The 16061-nt window shown below is 40.2% G+C and overlaps 1 protein-coding gene across 1 annotated transcript in view; it reads left to right on the top strand.

The window, feature by feature from the left end:
* Nucleotides 1-16061, top strand: part of Prkdc (protein kinase, DNA-activated, catalytic subunit) — a 199243-nt gene that overhangs the window by 91845 nt on the left and 91337 nt on the right. Inside the window, exons 45-52 of the mRNA XM_028778260.1 lie at nt 685-757; nt 3213-3361; nt 4133-4270; nt 4467-4586; nt 5824-5964; nt 7446-7597; nt 8210-8341; nt 10219-10330. Coding sequence (XP_028634093.1) covers nt 685-757; nt 3213-3361; nt 4133-4270; nt 4467-4586; nt 5824-5964; nt 7446-7597; nt 8210-8341; nt 10219-10330 — 1017 coding nt within the window. The remainder of the gene's footprint in view (nt 1-684; nt 758-3212; nt 3362-4132; nt 4271-4466; nt 4587-5823; nt 5965-7445; nt 7598-8209; nt 8342-10218; nt 10331-16061) is intronic.

Genomic DNA, 16061 nt, shown 5'->3' with positions numbered 1-16061 from the left:
TGTAAATGATATGTTTGTTTTACCTAATAGGTTCCTATGGAAAGAAAAAAAAAGTACATTGAAATTAGGAAAGAGGCCAGGGATGCAGCAAATGGGGCTTCAGGGGTGAAAGAAAGGTCAAGATTTTATTGTCTTCGTAACAAAATCGACTTAGAACTGGATCACTTGGCCCTTTCTCTTCTTGTCGCCTCCCAGTTCACAACGCTTGCACCTCTTACTAGCCAGCATCCTCTGAGATCTGCAGTTGGGCTCGACGCACTCCAGTCTCAACACAATCTTTGTAGTTTTAGCCTTTTTGAGGAAAATAGGCTTAGTCTGCCCACCATAGCCACTCTGTTTCCTGTCACAGTGTCACTTTCCCTGGGCATACAAAGAATCCTTGCCCTTCTTGTACTGGGTCACCTGTGGGATTGGTGCGTCCCACATTTCTTGCAGAATGTCTGGCAGGTCTTAGGAACGTTCACCATGTTCGTAGGCGCGCTATCAGCTCAGAGAGAGGAGAGAGCAGCAACGGAAGTTTATCACATATTCCTTTTTAAGGATGGTTTTGAATACTTTTAAATTCACAAAAATGTCTTTTTTAGTTTGTAGTGGAAAGAGGGAAATCTAGATTATTACTAAAACAAAAAAGATGTGACCTTGACTCTAAAACATTGTAAATGATATGTTTGTTTTACCTAATAGGTTCCTATGGAAAGAAAGAAAAAGTACATTGAAATTAGGAAAGAGGCCAGGGATGCAGCAAATGAGGCTTCAGGTAGGACACTTTCAGAATCATATATGATGCTTCTAGTAGTTGATACTTGTTTATGAAAATGAAAAAAATAGTACCCAACAAGGTGGGCTCAGTAGATAAAATGTTCTTTTTTGTTGTTGTTTTTTTGTTTTGTTTTGTTTTGTTTTGTTTTGTTTTGTTTTTGTTTTGTTTTGTTTTGTTTGAGACAGGGTTTCTCTGTGTAGCCCTGGCTGTCCTGGAACTCACTCTGTAGACCAGGCTGGCCTCGAACTCAGAAATCCGCCTGCCTCTGCCTCCCAAGTGCTGGGATTAAAGGCATGCACCACCACCGCCTGGCAGAATGTTCTTGCTTCATAAACCTAATGACTTGAGTTTAAACCCTGAAACCTATGTAAAAAAGCTGGATGCAGTGGTGCACATCTGCATCTCAGTACTTGTGCAGTGAGATGACATAATCACACAGGTGCTGACAGGCCAGCTAGCATGCAGTATGCAGTGCAGCAGCAAAAACAAGAGACCTGTCTGTCTTTCCAAGGTCTGAGTATGTAGTTCAGGCTGCAGGTTGCCCTGTAATTCATTCTGTAGACCATCCTGTAGTCTCACAGATCCACCCACCTGTGCCTCCATAGTGTTGTGATTAAAGGTATATACCACCATATCCAGAAATAACTTTTTTAATAAAAAAATATTTTGGCTGGGTGGTGGTGGCTCATATCTTTAATCCCTGTACTCAGGAGACAGAGGCAGTTAAATCTCTGTGAGTTTGAGACCAGCCTGGTCTACAGCCAGGGCTATATAGAGAGACCAAATTAAATAAATAAATAAATAAATAAATACTCTAAAACACTGAAATTTAGTTTGGTTATTTCCCCCCAGAGAGACCAAATTAAATAAATAAATAAATAAATAAATAAATAAATAAATAAATAAATACTCTAAAACACTGAAATTTAGTTTGGTTATTTCCCCCCCATGGCAGCTGATGTATTTCTTTGTTTGAACATGAATTGCATTCTTTTTTCCTTTTAATTTAATTTTTTTTTTTTTACTTATTAACTTTACATTCCCCTCACTGCCCATATCCTGATCACCCACACACACAGTCCTTCCCCCTCCTCTTCTCCTCTGAGTGGGTGGGGTCCCCTGGGTACATCCCCCACCTCCCAACCCTGGCACTTCAAGTTTTGTCGAGGCTAGGCCCTTTCTCTCCCACTGAAGCCAGACAAGGTGCCCAGCTAGTAGAACATAATCCACATACAGGCAACAGTTTTTGGGATAGCCTCCCCTCCAGTTGTTTTGGACCCTCATGAAAGCCAAGCTGCACATCTGGTACATATGAGCAAGGAGGCCTAGGTCCAGCCCATGTAATTCTTTGGCGGGTCAGACACTGAGAGCCCCAAGGGTCCAGGTTAATTGACTCTTACTGGTCTTCCTGTGGAGTTCCTATCCCCTTTGGGGCCTGGCATTGATTCACATATACATAGTTATTCAGAGGTCTGTGTTAAAATGTAAGCCCTGGGCCTGGCATGGTAGCACATGCCTTTAATCCTAGCACTCGGGAGGAAAAGGCAGATGAATCTCTGAGTTCGGGGCCAGCCTAGTCTACAAATTGAGTTTCAGAACAGCCAGGGATACACAGAGAAACCTTGTCTCAAAAAACAAAACAAACAAACAAAAACTGTTGGCCTTGTCCTTTTTCATTCTCTTCTAAACTCCCCAGCATCTTATACCTTCCTCAGAACAGCAATGCCCAAGGCCTCTGCCCTGCTGCCCTGCCATACCTGCTGCTCTCTGTGCTCTCCTTCCCACTTCAGCACCACGGCAGTCCCATCTGTCCCTGTGAGTCTTAGACTGGCTTTGCCCCTCAAATAAGCTCAGCTGTGGGTAATAACGTGCCTCAGGGATATCCACTTGCCAAAGAGGATCTTTGTCCTTTCATATGCTCCTTGCTTTGATGTGTATTTGTATGCTTATTTATTTTTATAACTTTTATTATTTTTTATTTGAAGATAAAATTTGGACCTCTTCTAAATCCCTGACATAATTTGGATTAGCTATTTTTAGGAGTATTTCTTCCTATATCTGTGTTATATTTGATGAGCAAAATGTATAACATGAAAATTATTAAAAATTGCATCCAGTTTAACTAGAATTTTTTGTGACAATAGAGAAAAACTATTCAATAGTGGCATAAGCAAAGACAACTCTTTTCTGTGTTCCTTTGCTAATCTGTACAATAGACTGAAAGTCACAGGATTGGTGAAAGCTTTAGCTATACTATCCTTTAATTTTGATGTTATTTGAGGTCTGAGAATCATATTTCTTTTTCCTTTTTCTTTCTTTTACTTGATATTTTCTTTATTTACATTTCATATATTATCCCCTTTCCAGATCTCCCCTCTGGAAACCCCCATCCAACATATTTCTTATTAGTTATATTTGAGTATAAATATATTTCCTTCTGCTTATTTTTCAGGCAGTCCTCATTATATGTCTTCATTGTCATATTTGACAGATAGTAGCCTAAGTGAAGAAATGAGTCAATTTGATTTCTCAACTGGAGTTCAGAGCTATTTATACAGTTCTCAAGATCATAAACCTACCACTGACCATTTTCAGAGACAGGTGAATTTCACATATTAAGAGTGTTGCTAACATTTATAAAGAAAGTTACTGTTGTACCTTGTAATTACTAGGTTTTCTGTTGGTCTCAGTAGCCCTGTAATATTAATATTGATTTGGAGACTTTCCGCGATCTAAGCAGGTCTCACTGTTAACTTAGCAATCAGATTTTATCAGTTAGAAGTCAAGACCTCACCATAGTGACAATACAGACAGCAGAGGTAAGATAGCAGACATGGCCAATCTGGGGTATATCCTCAGGGAAGGACCTTGACAGATGGGAGCTGTCTTAGTTAAGGTTTTATTGCTGAGGAGAGACACCATGAAGACAAACATCTAATTGGGGCTGGCTTACAGATTAAGAGGTTCAGTCCATTATCACCATGGCAGGGAGCATGGCAGCACTCAGGCAGGCATACTACTAGAGAAGGAGCTGAGAGTTCTACATCGTGATCTGCTGACAGCAGAAGGAGACTATGTCATATTTCCTCCAACAAGGCTACACCTCCTTATAGTGTTACTTCCTATGAGCCTATGGGAACCATTTTCTTTCAAATTACCACGGGAACTAGGGATATATATGCTTGGACTATAAGGAAAACTTGAAGCTCTGTTTACTTCTTTAGCTCTATATTAAAACATATCAAGTATATTTTTATGTTATCAAATCATTATTTTCAGTTAAGTTGTGTTATTTTAAGCTATTACTCCTTAAATGAGCTTCTTAAAGCCACTGACATTTAACAGTGGCATTGCTTGGGTTCTTCTTCATAGGAGCCTCAAGATTCCATGACCCAGGATGACATCATGGAGTTAGAGATGGATGAGCTCAATCAACATGAATGTATGGCTTCCATGACATCCCTGATTAAGCACATGCAGAGAAATGTGATTGCACCTAAGGGAGAAGAGGTATTTTCTCTGATTGTATGTTTTCTTTCAGTATTGTCACTGATGTCCCTGTAGGACTAACTCTTCATACTGGTTAAACCATGCTGCACATTAAAGGGCTGGATTGTTTTTTCTTCACGTCTTTCTCATTTTCTTGTAATAGCAAAATATGACATTCTTTTACTCCTTTTCAGAATAAGTTTGTGTTTTATTTCAGGGTTCAATACCAAAAGACTTGCCACCTTGGATGAAATTTCTTCATGACAAACTAGGAAATGCATCAGTATCTTTAAATATCCGTCTCTTCTTAGCCAAACTTGTTATTAATACAGAAGAGGTATCTAATTTTTTTATTTCTTAACTGTTCTGTGCAGTTCTGATCATCTATGTTGAGAACACCTGAGCAAATAAAGCTTTAAAGAAATAGAACATGGAGTTATTGTTCTTGCAGTATATCAGCCAACCATATGTATAGACACTTCTTCCAAATCCTTTTGTTAAACATGTTATTTTCTGGCATTAGAAGTGAACTTTCTATACAGTACCTTTCCTAAGGCTGTGAGCCTTGTTTATGTAACAGGTAAATGAGGAAAGGTATTCCTGTTTAACTATATGTAAAATAGCTGTCTTTATATCGGCAGTAGGTAAACGTATTAGTTTTTCTGCATATAACATACGCCAGAGATGTGCACTCGTTACCAGTAGTACTACTGTCTCAAGGTCACAATGGCTCTGCAAGCCAGATGTCCAAGAGCTTCCTGTTCTCAGGACTGGCTCCTCTGACCCACTACTGGCCTCAGGCATTCTCTACATGGAGCTCCTTGGTTTTCTTACATTTATACCCCTTCCTTGGAGTTTCTGTCTTCAAAGTTCCTTTTTCTAAGGACTCAGTTTATGGGATTCCAGCCTACTTTAATGCCTTACTTTGATTTAACTGTGTAAAGAAATACCCCATCTCCAAATAAGGTCATGTTCTGAAAGTTTTTTTCAAGGGCAACAGGTTCTTGGGGGCATACAGTTCAGCCCATGATATTAGGGACCTCAAATGATTTCTAGCTTATGTTCTTCCAAAGTGCTGATTTAATAGCTGCTATATTGGGCATTATTGAATGATTTCTTGGAGCTAACAGGAAAACCCCTTGTACTGCTGCACTGCATTTACCAGAGTAGAAGTGAGGGCCTGAGGGGTTTCTTGGATATGCACCAGGATCCTGGTATGCATCTTTCTGCAGACTGGATTGCATAGGTACTTGTGCCATCTGATTGTCATGACCTTATTTCTCATGGTTTTATGCATGTGCATAAAGTAATTTTCTATAGGTATATATTACTCAGGACAGAGTTGTTGAGTTTTAGTAGTGGGAGCCATTATAAATCTATTTCCATTAGTTATTTAGGAATCCTTGAGATAATTCAGTGTAAATTGAATCTTATTAGATTGGTAAATAGAAGTTACAACTATTTTAGCTTTATGTCAAGTCATAAAATATTAGCTGATGGAGAATACATTTTTGTATTAATACTTCAGTCTTCAGAACAGTTACCTATACATGGCACTTAAATTTTCTCTGCAGGTCTTTCGCCCTTATGCAAAGCACTGGCTCAGCCCCCTGCTACAGCTAGCTGTTTGTGAGAACAACGGAGAAGGAATTCACTACATGGTGGTAGAAATAGTAGCTACCATTCTCTCTTGGACAAGCTTGGCTACACCTACAGTAAGGAACAGTATATTTCTTATGTAGTAATATATCATTCCTTTTCTGATGCCCTACAGTGGGGATGTCAGATGAGTTAATGTCCTCTTTACATGATGTTGCTGTTTTAGCTATAGTTGTATTACTGTAATGCACCAACACTCCACTGTATCACTGCTTGCTTTTACCTTCTTTTGTGTACCTTGATAATCCCATTGGCCTTGCTTTTCTTACTAAGCTGGTGGTGTTATGTTTATTGTTTTTACTTGATAAGAGGTTGGAAGGTAGGTAATAGAATAGTTAAGATCGTCTCTATAATTGCAGATATCTTCTGTGCTTCAGGTCCCTGCATTTGGGGGCACTTATTTAATAGTCTATTCACTGTCACACTGTTACCTGTTATCTGTGAAATTGCTAAGAGTGACTGGTAATTGTCACTGCACAACACTTAGGGTAGGTGGTGTGCTCCCTAGTGGGTTGGTGGGATAGAGTTTTGCTTATCAATATGGAAACATGAACTCGGGTAGTGTACAATGAGTTCCACATGCATTTATCAAATACACTTAATATACTTAATATGCTTAACATACTTAATATACACTTGTATAGCTTTATCACATGTTTGTGTCTGGATGTTCTTGTTTTGTTTATTTCACAATAAGTCAAATCTAGATTTCTTGGCATTGATATGATGAAATAGCCCAATGAATAGCATGAAAGAGAATTATGGTGTTTAATTATCTTAAGGACTATCTGAAAGGCCATCAGGAGCTCATTTGCACTTGAAAGTGGAATTGCCAGTTGTTGGCATTGTAACAGGTGAAAGGGGGAAGTGCTGCTGCTGCTTCAGTAGCTCCTGTGGGGAAGTAAGTAGAAGCACTGGCATGGGAGACTGGGCAGGTAGGTGTCAGGTGACACAGTGATGAGGGACCTTGAAGAGTGGTATACTACATACTGGTGGAAACAAGTCTTATGGACTTCCTACCTTATATCAGGTCTTAACAGAGGTACCTAGACAGGACCTTTGTCAGGGGCCTCAGAGAGAGATCAGAAGTCAATCTCTGAATGGATAATACAAAGAGCACAGCCAACCAGGGCCTGAGCCCCTGATCGTAACAATGCACTAACTGTGCCCACATCTGAGCAGTCACAATTTCTCTCACCACCTGCCAAGGAAGGATATTGTCTGTAGTAGGCACAGAAAAACCATATACAGTTTAATCAGAAACTAGGTTCCTCACTGAAATGCTAGTTTTCTATTAGGGTTGAGTATTTGGATTACTTCCAAGGCCAGGAGTGATAGTGTATGCTTGTAGTTCCACTGCCTTATCCTGGTAGGAGGTTCAGTAGTTCAAGAGCAGCTCAGCTATATATTAAGTTTGAAGCTAGCCTGTGCTACATGGCAGTCTGTTTCAACACAACAACAAAAAAATGGGGGTGGGATAAGATGTTTTTCCAGAATGGCGTGTCAGATGTCTTACAGAATTTCAATATGTTTTCAGGGAGTCCTCAAAGATGAAGTGTTAGCAAATCGATTGCTTCATTTTCTAATGAAACACACTTTCCATCCCAAAAGAGCTGTGTTTAGACATAACCTTGAAATTATTAAAACCCTTGTTGAATGCTGGAAGGAGTGTCTTTCCATCCCTTACAGGTATGCATTTGCTAGTTTTTATATAATTGCTTAGAAAAAGGTCAAAGCACACAAAGTTTTAAATGGTAATGTCAAGAAAGTATAATTATAGGAATTTTTCAGGAATATAATTTTTAAAAATTACCAAACCCCAAAATAATTATAGCAATAATTTGAAATAGAGTCTATTTATAAGGTAAATTTTGCTACTGATAAAACTACCACTGCAGAGTTTGACACCAGAAGCATTTCTGGGTGCCCAGTGCCTCCAGTGTTCCCCGCCCTGTCCTTCAGCCCTCTGTTCTCTTCGACATTACACTGGGTACCTGGAGTATAGTTCCCTGCACTACCCGAGCACAGCATCCCCCAAAGACGTACTGTGATGCCTTCACCTTGCCTGGTGAAAGCTGAAACTTTCAAAAAAGTTACTACTAACTGACTGGATTGGGACAAATAATTAGAATAGGTAAAGAACTAACAAATGGGTATTAATAAGCAGGGTCTTAGAAGTAGGAAAAGGCTAAGCGTTCCGTGTATTATGTAGCTGAAAATTTGCCTTAGAAAGTTATTCATTTTCCTGTTTCTCATTCATTATCTAACTCTTTTTGTTTTTTCCTTTGTGCTGTGTTGCAGGTTAATATTTGAAAAATTTTCTCATAAGGACCCTAATTCTAAAGACAATTCTGTGGGAATTCAATTATTAGGCATTGTAATAGCTAATAACTTGCCTCCCTATGACCCAAAATGTGACATATCGAGTGTCATGTAAGTACTATACTTTTGGCTTGGTGTTTTCATAAGCTCTCTGAATTTGATTTTCAGATATAGTATTGATACAGCTAGGGACCAGGCCAATGTTAAAAATACTTGTACCCAAAATTAAAAGGCTGGATTTATAGGCCATTTGGAAGGGGAAATGTATCTGAAATGAAGAAGGAATGTAAATTAAAAAAAATAAATGTAATGAAACAATCTTAATTAGTGTAATTGTTCTGTATATACCTATAAACAGAAGTTGTTAGGTTTTTTCTTGTTAATTTCTGTATGTGTGTGTGAGGGGTCGAGGGAGAAAATGAGAGAGAGAGCACACAGCTGCCTGTAAGTACACATGGAGAGGCCAGAGGAAGGCATTAGTTCTTTATTACTTTTAGTTTTATTCCCTTGAGACTGAGTCTCTCCCTGAACCCATGTGAATGGCCAGACAGCTCCTGAGATATGCTTGTCTTTGCCCTCAATATTAAGGTTATAGGCTTAGTGGTCATGCCCAGCTTTGTGTGGATGCTCAAGTCCTTGTGTTTGTACAGCAAATTCTCTTACACACTCATCTGTCTCACTTGCCACTCTTCTTATTTTTGAAACTGGCATTTTAACATTGACACTTACAAATACCATGGGCTCTATAGGAAGATTTGAACTGTTTTAACTATGAAAGGGACACACCTATATTGGCAGCTCTCTTCCTGGGCTCCAGACTCACTTTGTTCTGTTTTCAATGATGGCGGTCACATATTTAGGATGGGGTGGGTGTGATATGTGGAGAAAAGAGACTAGTAAAATAGTTTAGGACATGACAAAAGGTACCGGTCTTTCCTCTTTCTCCTCTTCCTCCTCTTCCTCCCCCTCTTCTTCCTCTTCTTCCTCTTCCTCCTCTTCTTCCTCTTCCTCCTCCTTCTCCTCTTCCTCTTCCTCCTCCTATCAGCTCTGGATATCACAGAACTTAATTTGTAGATCAAACTGAGCTCAAGCTCACGGAGCTCCTTCTGCCTCTCCTCCCAAGTGATGAGATTAAAGGGCTACACCACCATGTCTGACTTCTTTCCCTGGCTCCTTTTCCTGCTCTTTAGGATTTTTTTTTTTTTAAGTTGATGTCCATATAATGTTCTGTAGGTTTAGCCTTGTACTTCTGGATCCCTTGGCTATGGGTCAAGGTGAGGGGGAGGCAATTTCAATTCTGATAGGCACATATTGGCCTTAGGACCAGTTGCACCTGTTGTTGTTGCTTTAGATAGTATGGGTTCAGAGCTGAGGCAGGCAGTAGCTCAGTGTAGACTTGAAAACATCACCGGGAGTTTACCATACAGGCTGTAAAAGCCAAGAGTTAATGTGTCACAGAGTATCACCGCTCTGTTTCTCAGCATTGTGTTGCTTGTAAATTGCTTGTGGCAGGGAATCCTAGTCTTAGATACTCCCTCTTTCTTTGCTGCAATGTTCTGTTGTGTGCAGTGGAGGGATAGGATATACTCTTACTGCAGTGTTGAACTGGGATTGGACAGTAGACTTTTACGGTTATGCAGCCAGAGCCCATAAATCTATATGCATGCACATTTAAGTCTACATTTATGCAATTTGTGTCACATGTTATGTAGTTTCTCAATTTGCCTATTAATGTGATGTGAGAAGGAGAATTATTACTTTTTTTGTGCGTGTAAAACATCAGAATGGGCTGGGCAGTGGTGGCACAGGCCTTTAATCCCAGCACTTGGGAGGCAGAGGCAGGTGGATTTCTGAGTTTGAGAGTTCGAGGCCAGCCTGGTCTACAGAATGAGTTCCAGGACAGCCAGGGCTACACAGAGAAACCCTGTCTTGACAAACCAAAAAAAAAAAAAGGACTGATTTATGCTTGTTTTCTGTGTTTGTTATAGGTATTTTGAAGCTTTGGTCAATAACATGTCCTTTGTGAAGTATAAAGAAGTATATGCAGCTTCAGCAGAAGTTCTAGGACTTATTCTTCGACATGTTACTGAGGAAAAACATGTGAGTGTTGCATGGTGCACTTGTGATTCTGATTGCCCTGTATCCTCCTGGATCCTACTGGGCACAGCAGGGCATCTTTTCCTGTTAACACAGCTTGTGGTTGGATGATATGGATGATGTGTAGGGACTGAGGTATGGATGAGTGACAGAGCATTTGTCTAGCATCCATGAAGCCCTGCCTGCCCCAATAGGACAAAACCATGCAAACACTGGTGACTTCTTGCTGCTATATTCAGGGCACAGTGACTAGCCAGGCATTGCTTCCAGGTTACCCTGTTGGTTTACTTGTTACCATGTGTCTGTTTTGTTAGCTCTTTGCTTTGTTCTGGTGATCTTTTGTTACACCCTTGAACACTTTATCTAGCCTCATGGATTTGAAAGACGTCTTTATCCATCCCAAATTTGGATCTCTGTGCCCATACCTCTCCTGAAAGGAAAGACACGGTGGAGGCTGTGCTGTGGGTGCCCCCAGGATAGTTGAGGACAGACTTAGTGGTGCTAACAACTTGGAGTGCATAGGAAGGGACCAAGACACCAAATTGGACCCTTGCCATTTCCCTGACTGTAAGTATCTAACTCAGGAAAGCAAACCCTTAGGAAAATGGAGCTTCATTTTTATTTTGGCACTGTAGCCTCCCATCCTTTCTACTTTTTATTTATAGGCTTATTTTAAACTTTTATTACCTTTTTAAAACAACAGTTTCACATGTGCACCCTGTATACTTACCACTGTTATTACCTTGCTACAACCTTCATCTACTTTCTACCCTTGCTACAACTCTCTCTCTTTCTCTCTCTCCTTTCCTCCCTCCCTCCTACCTCCCTCCCTCCCCCCCCCTCATTCTTTTTTTTTTTAATTTATTTATTATATATAAGTATACTGTAGCTGTCTTCAGACATACCAGAAGAAGACATCGGATCCCATTAAAGATGGTTGTGAGCCACCATGTGGTTGCTGGGATTTGAACTCAGGACCTCTGGAAGAGCAGCCATTGCTCTTAACCACTGAGCCATCTCTCCAGCCCCCTCCCTCTCATTCTTATATATTCATTTTGTTTTCTGACTTACCAAGTCAAAAACATTTGTGTGGCCACTATTACATTTAGCTTTTTGCTACCCCACTTAAGCTCTGGGAAGGGGTTGCACTACCAGTGTCCTTCCAGATTCCCTTGAATCCATGGATAAAAGACATATACATACTTGTTCCTTTTCAACTTGCCTTCTTGACACAATTGCTGTACACTTCTATTTCCCATCTGGAAAACATGCCCTTATCATTATTCCTACCTGCCCTAACTTCAGTTGGTCAGTTGAATCTAGTCCCTGCTAAGCATCTTTGACCACCCACCTATAGGAGTGGCACAGCCTACTACACATCCTGAGACCACACATGGCTGTCTGGTTCTCTCTCCAAAGCATGGTGAACCTCTTTCTCCCTTGTGTCTCCTTTTTCCTCCAGGGACTCGGAAGTCCTGCCCATACCTTCTACCCAGCAATTGGCCCATGGCTTTCTTTACTGACAGATCAAAAACCTGTCTGTAGAGGCTCGATGCCCTAGCATGGGGGAATGCTAGGCCAGGAACAGGATTTTAGCATCAGAACCATACCCACTCCTCATCTTTTATGTCTCCTGCTCAACCTTCATGAAATCAAAGCCTAAATTATTTATTTAATATCTCTGTCTACTTACTGTATGAGCCTATTTCCAAGCTCTCTATATAATTCTCAAGGCCTAAATTTCTACTGTCTGAGATCAGCTAGGCACCCTATCTCCTGCTTGCTGTATAAGCCTATTATAAGTAAGCTCCTAATCTGTCATACCAGAAATAATCCCAGAAATCCTGTGGAGCCCACATTCAAAGAATTTGAGTATATCCTGGCAAGACCTTTTCAAATCTTCTCTAAAGTTTTTTTCTTCAATCTCTCTTCTTTTTTTTTTTATTATTTGATCAAACTAATATACATATTTAGTATAAGCATATATAAATATGATCAATGTTGAATTATTCAAACACAATTGATTAGTGGCATTCAATATAAAATGTTACAGAAAATAATGAGTTCAACTACTAAATATGAATGATGAAATTGCCAGTAAACTTATATTCCATTTATAATTATCCTAATACTATTTTTTTTTAATTGGTTATTTTATTTGTTTACATTTCAAATGTTCTTCCCCTTCCCAGTTCCCCCTCTGCAAGCCTCCTATCCCATCCTCCCTCCTCCTGCCTCTATGACAATGCCCCCCCCCCCCCCCCCCCCCCCTCACCCACTTCCACCTCACTGGCCTACCATTCTCCTATGCTGGGGCATCGAGCTTCACAGGACCAAGGGCTTCTCCTCCCATTGATGCCAGATAAGGCCATCCTCTGCTACACTGCAGCTGGAGCAATGGGTCCCTCCATGTGTGTTCTTTGATTGGTGGTTTAGTCCCTGGGAACTTTGGAGGGAAGGGTCCTGTTAGTTGATATTGTTCTTCCTATGGAGTTGCAGCCCCTTTCAGCTCCTTTAGTTTTTCCCTTAACTCTTCCCTTGGAGTCCCTATACTCAGTGCGATGGTTGGCTGAGAGCATCCACATCTATATTGGTCAGGCTCTGACAGAGCTTCTCAGGGGACCATTATACCATGCTCCTGTCAGCCAGTGCTTCATGGTATCAGCAATAGTGTCTGGGTTTGGTGTCTGCAGATGGGATGGATCCCTAGCTGGGGTGGTCTCTGGATGACCTTTCCTTAAGTCTCTGTTTCACTCATTGTCCCTGCATTTCCTTTAGACAGGAGCAATTCTGGGTTAAAATTTTGGAGATGGGTGGGTGGCCCCGTCCCTCAACCGGGGTCTATGCCTATCCACTAGATATGTTCTCTATAGATTCTATCTCCCCTGTGTTGGTTTTTTATCTAATGTCATCTCTGTTGGGTCCTGGCATCTGAGGATAAAAGAGGGGCAGTATCAGCAATAGGAGGAGGGAGGGTTGAGGGGACAGGAAAGGAAAAGTTCAGAAGGTTAGGAAATTGAACAGAGATGTGCAGCAGTGGGGGACAGGGAACTGGGGCTACCCAGTTCAATCTACCTTCTATTGCTAAAAGCAATTCAAATTTTAGTTATCTCTATCTTTTGTTCACTTGTTGGAGGCCAACATCCTCACTCTCCCTCTCCCTTTTCTTCTCCCCTCCCCCTCCCCCTCTTCCTCCTCTCCCTCTCTCTACCTTCCTCCCAGCAGCTTGTCTCTGCACAGCAGGGGCTCCTAGCACCTGTGAGCTGATTCTCTGCTCCTTTGTTTAAGTATCTGAGTGCTGGAGCCACAATGTAACTTCACTCTACTGAGCCAATTTTTCCCTCTTCTTAGACTTATACCACTGTGTGTATGTGTCAATCCTAGAATTCGTAAATTAATAGTGGATTCTCACTTTCCATGTTGTGTGCCATCTGTTATGTATAGCTTTTTGCTACGCTGCCAAAGGTGCTGTGCTACCAGCTCCCGCCCAGCTTCCCTTGTTTTGGAGCTATCTGTTGGGTCCTGGTGGGCTCAGCAGAGGTAGCACTACTACTGTCAGTGATTCTCCATCTCCCAAAGTCTTAACAATAGCCAGTAAATAGTTCAGAGGTAAAGGGAGAGCCCTGTGAGCTCTTCCTTGACTGATTGTTAATAGTCTATTATGTAGATAGGCCCAGTGCAGATAACTGTTAATATGAGTTGAAGATTATAGTAGGGATTCTAGGGAATGGCATTTCCTAGCCCTCTACCCTAGATAAGTCCTCTCAGCCTTTCATCATGTTCCTGGAGCCCTAGAAAGAGGCAGCCCAAGTGACTTCTTTAGGACTGGTTCTACATTCATTGCTTATTTCCTGCATATTGGGAAGCTATGTCTTCATATTTGCTGTTCACTGTAAATTTTTAAATATTTGCCTGAGAATAACCTTGTTAGGACAGGATTGTAATGGTGTTAGGTTTAAATGTGCCATTTTCTATCTTTATTACATGTTAGGAAATCACAGTGGAGTACTAGCTTTATTTTCTCATTACTAAGATTTCTGCTTGATAATACTTTGTCTTGTATTATTTTCTGAATTAAATTTAGTATAGATTTAGTGTAGGAATCTAAAAAATAAAAACAAACCTAAGCAGAGTGGTTTCTCTCCACCAAGCCCCTCTCAGTGTCTCTGTGCTGGCTCTTGTTATGAGTGTGTCTGCCCTTTTTACTTGCTAAACTCAACTACTCACCAGATTAAATATTTTTAATGAAAAGATGCATCTTAGGCTAGTTAGCACTCCATGCTGATCTGTAGTTTGAACCCTAACAGGTACGCTTTTATGTATCAGCAGTGGAATAATTAAAATATTACACATGAGCTTTAAAATGATTGAAATTTCTAGTTAAGTATTATGCTGAGAGGACTGTGCATAATTTTTAAATTGTCTCAAGTAAGCTAGACATTTAACTTTTATGCTTTTAAACAATTGTGATCTTCCGTATTTGTTAGTAAACTCAATGGAAATGAGTATTTTGATAATCTCTGACCAGTCTTTCTTCAGCACATTGTCTACATTGAGTCCTTGCTTTTGAAATCTTACATGTTGGTTCGAGACCCTAGAGACACAGCAGGAAACAGATAAACCCCATCTCTGCTCTGGGAGAGCTATAATTTCAAGTCAGGGACTGAAAGTATACAGATGAATATTTAACAGTTAGTGATGAAGGGTGAAAACACTGTGATCCGTTCAGGAAGACCTTGATTGGGTCTGTTGAACTAGAGTTCAGTGTGAGTACTTGATCAAGGCACCTAACATAAAATGCATTTTGAACTGTATTTGATAAACATTAAACTAAAAATAATTTATGTCTCCTCAGTTGAGAATTCTTTGTTAAGCTCTATACCCCAATTTGTAATAGGGTTATTTGGTTGTCTGGAATCTAATTTCTTGAGTTCTTCGTATATATTGGATATTAGCCCTCTATCAGATGAAGGATTGGTAAAGATCTTTTCCCAATTTGTTGGTTGTCGTTTTGTCCTATTGACAGTGTCCTTTACCTTACAGAATTTTTGCAATTTTATGAAGTCCCATTTGTCAATTCTTGATCTTAGAACATAAGCCATGGGTGTTCTGTTCAGGAACTTTTTCCCTGTGCCCAAGTATTCGAGGCTCTTCCCCACTTTCTCTTTTATTAGTTTCAGTGTATCTGGTTTTATGTGGAGGTCCTTTATCCACTTGGACTTGAGCTTTGTACAAGGGGATAAGAATGGATCAATTTTCATTCTTCTACATGTTGTCCTCCAGTTGAACCAGCACCATTTGTTTAAAATGCTGTCCTTTTTCCACTGGACAGTTTCAGCTCCTTTGTCAAAGATCAAGTGACCATAGGTGTGTGGGTTCATTTCTGGGTCTTTAATTCTATTCCATTGATTTTCCTGCCTATCTCTGTACCAATACATGTAGTTTTTATCACTATTACTCTGTAGTACAGCTTGAGGTCAGGGATGGTGATTCCTCCAGAAGTTCTTTTATTGTTGAGAATAGTTTTCACTATCCTGGGTTTTTTGTTATTCCAAATGCATCTGAGAATTTCTTTTTCTAACTCTGTGAAGAATTGGGATGTGATTTTAATGGAGATTGCATTGAATCTGTAGATTGCTTTTGACAAGATGGCCATTTTTATTATATTAATCCTGCCAATCCATGAGCATGGGAGATCTTTCCATCTTCTGAGATCTTCTTCGATTTCTTTCTT

Source organism: Grammomys surdaster, unplaced genomic scaffold (assembly GCF_004785775.1).
Source record: "Grammomys surdaster isolate TR1022 unplaced genomic scaffold, NIH_TR_1.0 331, whole genome shotgun sequence".
Lineage (NCBI taxonomy): Eukaryota > Metazoa > Chordata > Mammalia > Rodentia > Muridae > Grammomys > Grammomys surdaster.
Note: the sequence above shows the minus strand (reverse complement) of the source record. Positions and strands in the feature narration are given on the sequence as shown.